The 10,932-nt window shown below is 38.0% G+C and overlaps 1 protein-coding gene across 1 annotated transcript in view; it reads right to left on the bottom strand.

Moving 5' to 3' along the window:
* Positions 1–4,970: 4,970 nt before the first annotated feature.
* LOC123506261 overlaps positions 4,971–10,932 on the bottom strand; it is a 7,528-nt gene continuing 1,566 nt past the window's right edge. Inside the window, 3 exon segments of the mRNA XM_045258200.1 lie at positions 4,971–6,668; positions 6,671–7,280; positions 8,157–8,326. Coding sequence (XP_045114135.1) covers positions 6,008–6,668; positions 6,671–7,280; positions 8,157–8,280 — 1,395 coding nt within the window. The 5' untranslated portion in view covers positions 8,281–8,326 and the 3' untranslated portion in view covers positions 4,971–6,007.

Here is a 10,932-nt window from a genome sequence, read left to right as displayed (position 1 = left end):
AAATGGTGAGTTGTGTGATGTGTGAAAGTTGACAGCCTTACCTGTAAATCATTGTATGAGTCTCTCTCTCTCTCTCTCTCTCTCTCTCTCTCTCTCTCTCTCTCTCTCTCTCTCTCTCTCTCTCTCTCTCTCTCTCTCTCTCTCTCTCTCTCTCTCTTAAATATATATATATTACAGCTTATGGCGCCTGTAGGCACACTTCAAGAGTATATGTGGGAAGCACTGTTAAGCTTCCGTGTAGTAGTGGCGCAGGAAATTTTATTTATAGTGGTACCCATATTATGGATCATATCACCACCCAAGCAAATCTTTGGTGTAACCACCTAGAACCTGGGTATCATGGTGACATGTAGGTAACTTTGAATCACTCGACAAATGGCACAACTTCAAAGTGGTATGTGATGGGATTCAAACCTATGCGTAGACGTCTGCCCATTCCCATGCTCACCACCTTATCCACCTCTCCTTACTACGATAGTAAAGTTGGCAGTCAAATGTCCTGCATGTGATCCTGACCATATTGAAACACACACACACACACACACACACACAAAAGAAACAATAGAAAGGTTAAAAGGAGAGAACAGGATGGTGGAAGACCCAAAAAGTATGACAGAACTATTAAATAATAAATTCCAGGAGGTCGTTACTAAGGAATCCAAATTTGAAAGGCCACAGGGTAATAGAGAGAGAGTCTATATGAAAGAGGTTAAAGTAACCAAGCTTGAAATAAAAGAGTTAATGAAGGAACTGGATGAAGAGAAGGCAATGGGACCAGATGAAGTCTCGGACAGAATACTGAAAGAATGTAGGGAAGAACTAGCAAGTCCTATATACATCATAAAATGCTCAATAGAAAATGGAACAGTACCAGTAGAATGAAAAAGAGCTAAGGTGGTTCCCATATATAAGAGTGGAAGGAAGGAAGAACCTTTAAATTACAGACCAGTATCATTAACTAATGTAATATGCAAGATGTGTGAAAGAATAATAAAGAAACAATGGATCGAGTTCCTTGAAGACAACAAATTAATATCAAATAGCCAGTTTGGTTTTAGAAAAAAGACGGTCGTGGGTAACTAATTTATTGAGTTTCTATTCTAGAATAGTTGATAGAGTACAAGAGAGAGAGGGATGGATTGACTGTATTTATTTGGATTTAAAAAAGGCGTTTGACAAAGTGCCACATGAAAGATTACTATGGAACTTAGAGGAGAAGGATGGCTTAAAAGGAAGCACATTGAGATGGATAGAAAATTATTTGAGGGGGAGAGAAATAAGGACAGTAGTTAAAGATATGAAGTCCAAGTGGAGAGCAGTAGAAAGCGGAGTGTTGCAAGGATCAGTATTGACACCAATACTTTTCCTCATTTATATTAACGACATGCCAGAAGGAGTGAACAGCTACATAAATCTGTTTGCAGATGATACGAAACTGTGCAGAGTTATAAAGCAAAAAGAGGATTGTGAAATACTGCAAGAAGACCTAAATAAGATCTGGGAATGGAGTAAAAAGTGGGAAATGGAATTCAATATGGACAAAAGCCACGTCATGGAAATGGGAAAGAGTGAAAGACGACCCGTGGGAATCTATAAGATGGGAGATGGAGTAGAACTGGAGAAAGTAAATAAGGAAAAGGACTTAGGAGTGACGATGTAAGAAAACAATTGATTGATAGAATTTTTAGAAAGACATATAATTTGCTAAGGAATATTGGAGTAGCATTTCACTACATGGACAAAAAAATGATGAAGAAATTGATAAGTACTATAATAAGACCCAGATTGGAATATGCAGGAGTAGTGTGGAACCCTCATGAAAAGAAACACATAAGGAAGTTGGAGGGACTACAAAAAATGGCTACAAGAATGGTTCCAGAATTTGAAGGGATGACAAATGAGGAGAGACTAAAGGCTATGGATCTACCAACCCTGGAACAAAGAACGGAGAGAGGGGATCTGATACAAGTTTACAAATTGATCAACGGAATGGACCAAGTGGATAATGAGAAACTGATCCTGAGAGAAGAATATGACATTCGAAGTACAAGATCGCATAGTAAAAAGTTGAGAAAGGGAAGATGTCTGAGAGATGTTAAAAAATATAGTTTCTCGCAAAGATGTATCGGGACGTAGAACAGTTTGAATGAAGAAGTAGTGTCTGCAACAAGTGTGCATACTTTTAAAGTAAGATTGGATAAGTGTAGATATGAAGACGGGGCCACACGAGCATAAAGCCCAGGCCCTGTAAAACTACAACTAGGTAAATACACACACACACACACACACACACACACACACACACACACACACACACAATAGAAAATGGAACAGTACCATTAGAATGGAAAAGAGCTGAGGTGGTTCCCATATATAAGAGCGGAATGAAGAAAGAACCTTTAAATTACAGACCGGTATCACTAACGAGTGTAATATGCAAGATGTGTGAAAGAGTAATAAAGAAACAATGGATCGAGTTCCTTGGAGACAACAAATTAATATCAAATAGCTAATTTGGTTTTAGAAAAACATGGTCGTGTGTAACTAATTTACTGAGTTTCTACTCCAGAATAGTTGATAGAGTACAAGAGAGAGAGGGATGGGTTGACTGTATTTATTTGGATTTAAAAAAGGTGTTTAACAAAGTGCCACATGCAAGATTACTGTGGAAGTTAGAGGAGAAGGGTGGCTTAAAAGGAAGCACATTGAGATGGATGGAAAATTATTTGAGGGGGAGAGAAATAAGGTCGGTAGTTAAAGATATGAAGTCCAAGTGGAGAGCAGTAGAAAGCGGAGTGCTGCAAGGGTCAGTATTAGCACCAATACTTTTCCTCATATATATAAACGACATATCAGAAGGAGTGAACAGCTACATAAATCTGTTTGCGGATGATACAAAACTGTGCAGAGTTATAAAGCAAAAAGAGGATTGTGAAATACTGCAAGAAGACCTAAATAAGATCTGGGAATGGAGTAAAAAGTGGGAAATGGAATTCAATATGGACAAAACCCATGTCATGGAAATGGGAAAGAGTGAAAGATGACCCGTGGGAATCTATAAGATGGGAGATGGAGTAGAACTGGAGAGAGTAAAAAAGGAAAAGGACTTAGGAGTGACGATGGAAGAAAACAATCAATTGGTAAGCCATATTGATAGAATTTTCAGAGACATATAATTTGTTAAGGAATAAAGGAGTAGCATTTCACTACATGGACAAAGAAATGATGAAGAAATTGATAAGTAATATAATAAGACCCAGATTGGAATATGCAGGAGTAGTGTGGATCCCTCATAAAAAGAAACACATAAGGAAGTTGGAGAGACTATAAAAAATGGCTACAAGAATGGTTCCAGAATTTGAAGGGATGACATATGAGGAGAGACTAAAGGCTATGGATCTACCAACCCTGGAACAGAGAAGGGAGAGAGGGGATCTGATGCAAGTTTATAAATTGATCAACAGAATGGACCAAGTGGATAATGAGAAACTGATCCTGAGAGAAGAATATGACATTCGAAGCACAAGATCACATAGTAAAAAGCTGAGAAAGGGAAGATGTCTGAAAGATGTTAAAAAATATAGTTTCCCACAAAGATGTGCTGAGACTTGGAACAGTTTGAGTGAAGAAGTGGTGTCAGCAACGAGTGTGTATAGTTTTAAAGGAAAATTGGATAAGTGTAGATATGGAGACGGGCCACAGGAGCATTAAGCCCAGGCCCTGTAAAACTACAATTAGGTAAAATACAACTAGGTAAATACACACACACAGTGCATTTCATAAGGATGAACTGAATTTCAGTAATATATGTTAAAGAATTTGAAAAATTTAATTTTCCATGATTCAGTTTAATATGACAAATCTAAGTACAAATACTGATGTGCTAGGAAGTGTGAATGTGAGAAAATTAGCAATATCTTTAATTCTTTGATTTTCCATTGTTCCTGATATGGATTCTTTTATGGTTTTGATTGTTTTACTCCTGCTGTGTAGAATCTTTTATATATTTAAGAAGTTCTTTGACAACAGAGGGCATTGATGGTTTGTCATCTCCACAATGTGAGGTGTTGTGGCTGAGTGGTAAGGAATGAGAGATGTAGGCATGTTGCTGTGGTTGGTAGCTGGCTGTTGTGTGTGTGAGAAACTGCATGGCTTGTTTCATTAGGCTAAGGAACCTGGGGAAGGCCTTCAGTATTTTCTTTATAGACTTTGCACTGATCAGGCTATGGATATTGTAGTCATTAATGGTAATAAACTTGTCTTAATTTATTTATATGGAATATAACATTTTCTTTTATATAATTGGCTCTTCATTACATGCAAAGTGGCACCTTCAAAAATATAAATGAGAACGACGAAATAGAAAATTGTTTCATTTAAAATAAATAATCATATACATATCTATATATCTATTTAGTACACACACACACACACACACACACACACACACACGCCTGGTAGCTCAGTGGTTAGAGCGCTGGCTTCACAAGCCAGAGGACCAGGGTTCAATTCCCCGGCCGGGTGGAGATATTTTGGTGTGTCTCCTTTCACATGTAGCCCCTGTTCACCTAGCAGTGAGTAGGTACGGGATGTAAATCGAGGAGTTGTGACCTTGTTGTCCCGGCGTGTGGTGTGTGCCTGGTCTCAGGCCTATCCGAAGATCGGAAATAATGAGCTTTGAGCTCGTTCCGTAGGGTAACGTCTGGCTGTCTCATCAGAGACTGCAGCAGATCAAACAAACAAACACACACACACACACACTTACACACACACAAAACCTTCCTCTGTATTCAGTTATCACGTTTTATCCATTAAGAGTATTTACACAAAGCCATTTTTTTATTGTTTATATATTTGTAATACTCCCAATGTAGTAATTTATTTTTCATGTAGAGGCATAGAGAGTTTAGCGTAAAGAAAATACTAGATGTCCATATTACACTATTATCTCCATGCTTTAATGTCTTTAATTTTTGGTTATGTAACTCCACATTTGATGTAGGTTCTTCCACAGCTTCACTGTAGACTTCTCCCGCAGCTAAACAATTATAACACTACACATATAAATTAGGACTCTTTCGTGCTCCAGGATTCTCTTAGGGCTCAGCAACATAGTCCTTCCCTTATACAATTTCTTTTATTATTAATTTTTTTATGTCATCTTTTGTAAAGACTTAGTAATTGAATTGACACTTTTGTGCATGTATTTACTTACTATTTGTTCATTTGTTGACATGGTGCTTACATTTGTGCCAGGATCTTTAGCACAGTGATATCTGATTGTACTGACTGTGCACCCTAGAGTTCAGTAAGGTTCGTAGACCACAGATGTAGAGGCTTTGATACATTGAAGTAACAGCATGACATTTGGGATGCATTTTAGAAGTATGTATTGGAATTTTCAAGAAATACAGAAAGCTTTTGCATATTAAAGACTGGTGCTGCATTTCATATGTATGTATACTAGACATCAAGCAATGCTGTATACTTTGAACAGTCACACATGTGCTGGATGACCACAGCAGGTCTTTGCCTCTAGACGATGAAGTAAGCTGCTACTCCACTTGTCTTTCTATCTATTTGCTAACTACATTATCATCATATTTTTCTTTATATTTCACAGTGTTCTCACATGAAAAGATAGAGCTCATAAATATATACATATTTAAATGAGTACTTTTTCATATCCAGTATTTCTGATGGTGCTGCTCCTGTTGTGTAATTCATAAGATGTATGTATGTACACATATGTTCACTATTTGTAGCAGCCAAATGATACCTGGTTTGCAAAGTTACTGATCATTACTACTGTATTTGGCATAATCAGTGCCAAAAGTTCATGAGATGATGATCAGCTTAGAGTTTTAGACTGAGAAAGGACTAAAACTTTGAGAATACCATTGGAGTGAAGCCATGAACTATCGCTTGTTTGGTCTAATGAGCATGAATATTTTAGTCACATGTTTTGTTGTAAAATATGGTTCGTTCTTGAAATGCAAATAGGGTATCATGTTGAGAACAATCCATTTTCATCAGCTTCATAAACTAAATCAAGAACTCTTGTATTCAGTGCTTCATTTTTGCCTGACTTAAGTTCCTCAAAGATTGGTTTCATTACCTTTTTCATTGCCATTTTGAAAAACTTCTTTCCTTGTGGGGTAAACATCAAAGGCATGAACATTTTGGTCATTCCCATTTTCATGGCATCCAATGAAGCCTTGACTGGAAGGAGGAATGGCTTGTCGAGAATAGAAGGTTCAGAAACTTGGCGTTTACTAAAAGGGTTTGTGGTGCTCAGAGTGCCTTGTACAAGTGTACAGCCAAATAGAAAACCTATTGCATATGTCATCTCCCATTCTGCCTTTAACTCTGTGAGGCCCCAGTTAGAGAGAGGATAACCAAATTTGGTGGTGAGCGTTGTGAAGGTGGAGTGGTAATGGCTTAGTGCTTTGTCAAGATACTCCTTTCTGACACTGCGCTGGGTGGATGTGTATATCAAATATTGCAGATCAAATAATGGAGCACCCCAGGAACAGTTTCCCCAGTCAATAACCATTACATCTTCAATAATTTTCTGCTCATCTGGAGTGTCAGTATACTTAAACATGATGTTGTTATTCCAAAAGTCTCCATGGACTAAGCATTTAATTAAAAAGTTGTTTAACATTAAATTAAAAAATTTTCTTTAAGAGAGGTCATACTTAACTCAATCTTCTTACCTAATTCTTCTGTTTCCTTAGAACTTTTAAGGAATGCTGCAGTGTTTTCAAGCATTGCATATAACATTACAGCAAAGGTATCCATGTACTGATCAACACGTGGCAAACATGAATATTTACTGATGTCTGACGTCTCACAGAAAACATAAGACATAGCATGAATCCTTGCTATTTTGTTTACAGTAGCCATCAGCTGTTCACCATTAAGCCCATTCCACTTGTTATTCATCTCATACCCATTATTCTCTAAATTTTCCATGACTAAAACAAAGTCATTCTTTGCGCATTTTCCGTAGATTAATTTCGGGAGTGAGATTGGAGGCTCTTCAGGTGCTTTCTCAGCGAGTATCTTGTTAAAATTGTCAATAAGATCTGTGTATACCAGGTATTCCTTTAAGGTGACCTTGAATTTTATAGCAAAAGCACGGCTTCCGGCTTCATCAATGAGAAGCTTTGCCACCAAGCTGTAGGTCTTTTTCACATCAGGGGAGTCGGTCCCGTTCTTCTCTGTTGTTTCCACAGTAAAGAAAACCACTTGGGAGTTGTAACCATCACCTAGATCTGTTGAGGTAATTAAGACAAGATTAATCCTTTCACTGCAATACAAGTACTACTGTAATCACTACTCCTTTTTAAACACTTACTTTATACTTCAGTCTCTTCAAAACTTCAGTTTAAAAAGATTTTGCTTCTTAAAATGTATTTCTTTCTCTATGTCCAAACAAATAAACAAATTATTATTATTGTGGGTTGAATATGCTGCTTAAGGAGAATAGTATAGCAACAAAGAAGATAATTTGATATTTGCCTTAGGATATTCTTAAATAATAGTAGTTTTAATAGATGTGTGTGATAATATATTTTGCTCACAATTCTGTCATCATATATACATTTATATGTTGAACATGTATAACAAACTATGGATAGTGCAGTGTTACAATTATTTGGTCTCTTAGAATGGTAACTTTTCCATTATCATTGAGCAATAACAAATAGGTACCAGTCAATAGGGAATACTTAAGAAAGTATAATATACTGTACAAGACAAAGTAATGATTTAGATTCCAGCAATAAAAACATAATGTAGATGGAAGCAATGATCAATCTACAAAATTGTTATCTGTATCAATATTCTGTGTGTGTTATTCACCACGGTAGTCTGCTGGTTACCCAGCCAGCCTTCCCCACTACGGAGCGAACTCTCACACTGGCCGATCCTGGGTAGGGCTGAGACAACAATACACATCACACACCGGGAAAGCGAGGCTACAACTCATCGAGTTACATCCTGCACCTATTATTAGGTGAACAGGGGCTACAATAAGAGTCTTGCCCATTTGCCTCGTCGCTTCCCGAGACTCGAACCTGGGCCCCCTCGGTTGTAAGCCGAGCGTGCTATAACCATTACACACGCTGTGTGTGTGTGTGTGTGTGTACCTTTCCTGACGTTGAAGTTATCCACCTGAAGAATAGTAGATGGATCTGTGGCTGCCTTGTGTTCTCTCAATATGTATTCCAGCCATTTCTTGCTTATTTCCCGTCCTGACTTGGGAGTCTTCATGGCGGTGACTTCTTTTGATTTTTTATTACCAATAGGCGAGATTTATCTGAAAAAAAAAAGAGATAAGATCTATGTACCCGAATGAATGTTGAAGATGCTTTGTAAGGTGATAACTTTGTAATCTAGAGGTGAAAGTTACGAGTTAAGAGCGACTACCAATTAAATTCTGTATTGCCTATCACTTATTCAGAGCCGAGAATTACTGATTTCCTTTCTGACTTTCCCTACAATGAAGGGTTGGCGCTATATACTAAACGAATCACGTGACTGAAGTGCCTTTTGAAAGCATGACAATATTCCAAGTGTACTTTTTTTTTTTTTTCACGAACACGCCAAAGTGAAGCAGCGGAGTTTTTATTTGTTTTCCCCACATGCTTCTTAACATAAATACTACATCACTGTTACTGTTACTGCAATTACCATTAACCTTCACCATTATAGTTATTGTTATCGATCAAATACCAGTAAGGAGGCAATTAAGCATTGAGTGCAGGAGGCGGGATGCAGCGCGCCTCAAGATGTCCATTCAATCATGCTTTCATGAGATAGCGGTGCATGGAAGCCTTGGAAGGGGCGCAACAAGACGTATCATAAGCGTCACATGTGGCCTCTCATACCCTCAGTGCTGACATAATAACAATAATACTTTCCGGTAAGCCTTTTTCTGCCTTTTTCTTTCTTCCTTGCTGACTTTCCTCCTTCGTTGGCCTATTATCTTTCTCTTGTTCTTTTACTGCATCCTTTTTCTTTGTCCTTCGCTAACATCCCTCTAATATGAAAAAAAAAGAAAAAATCCACAACTATGCGTACTGTAGATTTTCTGAATTTGTTGTTTGTACCGTCGGGTTACTTTTTTTTTTTTTTCTTCGGGATACAATTATCAAGTTCAACAATGCGTGGTAGTTTTAAATTGCCTTCCTTGACGCATCAAGTTTTTCTTTATGTTTTACTCATTATCTGCTGTAAGTTACGGTCATAAGGTCATAAAACAAGACCACAAGAAAATAAAGGAAGCTGGAAGAAGCCCGCCGCGGTCTTCACGTAGCAGTTGAACTTGGAATAAGCTTCGTGCATATGTTACTGTAAAACATTTCCTCCCCTACAATAATAATAATAATAAAAATAACAGTAAAAATAAATAAATGAAAATAAATAAATCAATAAATAAACTCACAGTTGAAGTTACGTGTTGGTGCTTTTAATTTTTTTTTTTTATGGTTCTGATGACAGATTACCAAATATCTACATTAATAACAGTAAAATACTTTCGAGAAACTGGCTATATACTAATATCTGCTGCCTCTAGAAGTAGTCATGGTGGGAGAGCAAATAATTTCAGAATAAGCGTCTGTGCTGTGAGTGACCTTGCCTGCAGCGGGATTTGACCTGGTGAACGTTCTAGTGGTAGCAGCAAGTTTTAAGTCTCATCACACCCATGACGAAAATTACCATGATTATGTTGGAGAAGAGGGCAGTTATATATTTCTATTTTCCTGGACGCTTATAACATCACTGAACATCATTCTCTTGTTGGGAATAAAACATTAAAATATTTCTATCGCTCAGCATTTCCCGGACTCTTAAAAGTTAAAGAGCATCCCTTGTGAATTCTAAACTAGTGTCATTGCCTTCAAGGTTGCGTGGTTTACCTGATAACCAATAGCAGTGGACAATCGACTCTAACTCATCCACGCTAATCCAACATTAAGCAGGATCTCACATGAATAGATAGATATTAGCATAACAGTAATAATAGCAATCCTTGACAATATATTCGAATAACTATACATTACCTTTAATAGTGAATACGCAGCCTCTAATGAATTGCAGCCAGTTCAGCAGCAAGGTCTACACAACGAAGAAAGTGTTTGAAATTCTCTCTCTCTCTCTCTCTCTCTCTCTCTCTCTCTCTCTCTCTCTCTCTCTCTCTCTCTCTCTCTCTCTCTCTCTCCTGTACGTGACGTTGGTTCTCAGATCAATTGTTAGGATCATTCTCTCTCTCTCTCTCTCTCTCTCTCTCTCTCTCTCTCTCTCTCTCTCTCTCTCTCCTGTACGTGACGTTGGTTCTCAAATCAATTGTTAGGATCATTTCTCTCTCTCTCTCTCTCTCTCTCTCTCTCTCTCTCTCTCTCTCTCTCTCTCTCTCCTGCACGTGACGTTGGTTCTCAAATCAATTGTTAGGATCATCTCTCTCTCTCTCTCTCTCTCTCTCTCAATTGCTAGGATCTCTCTCTCTCTCTCTCTCTCTCTCTCTCTCTGCGTTCGTCATCTTCCCACTATCGTGGTCTCATATTTCACTCACTGCATGGTTCTCTCCACTGATGCGAGGACACAGCGTGCTTTTTTTGTGATTTCCTCTCTCACTTTCCTTCCTTTGAATGGCTAGAAAGGAATAGAGGCATGCATGCATATATATATATATATATATATATATATATATATATATATATATATATATATATATATATATATATATATATATATATATTGCTGCGACCCTTCTTCAGCTTCTTCAGGGAGGGAACGCCTCACAATCTTCTCGGGATTCGGAGCGTGTGTGTCGGAGAAGGACTTTACCTGGGTGGCGCAGCGCGGCTGGGGTGGAGAGGCGGGCAGATCGCTCTCTCAGGCCTGGCTGTCTGCTGCTATAGC

The sequence above is a fragment of the Portunus trituberculatus genome, chromosome 19 (genome assembly GCF_017591435.1).
Source record: "Portunus trituberculatus isolate SZX2019 chromosome 19, ASM1759143v1, whole genome shotgun sequence".
Lineage (NCBI taxonomy): Eukaryota > Metazoa > Arthropoda > Malacostraca > Decapoda > Portunidae > Portunus > Portunus trituberculatus.
This window is presented reverse-complemented; position numbering and strand designations above follow the sequence as displayed.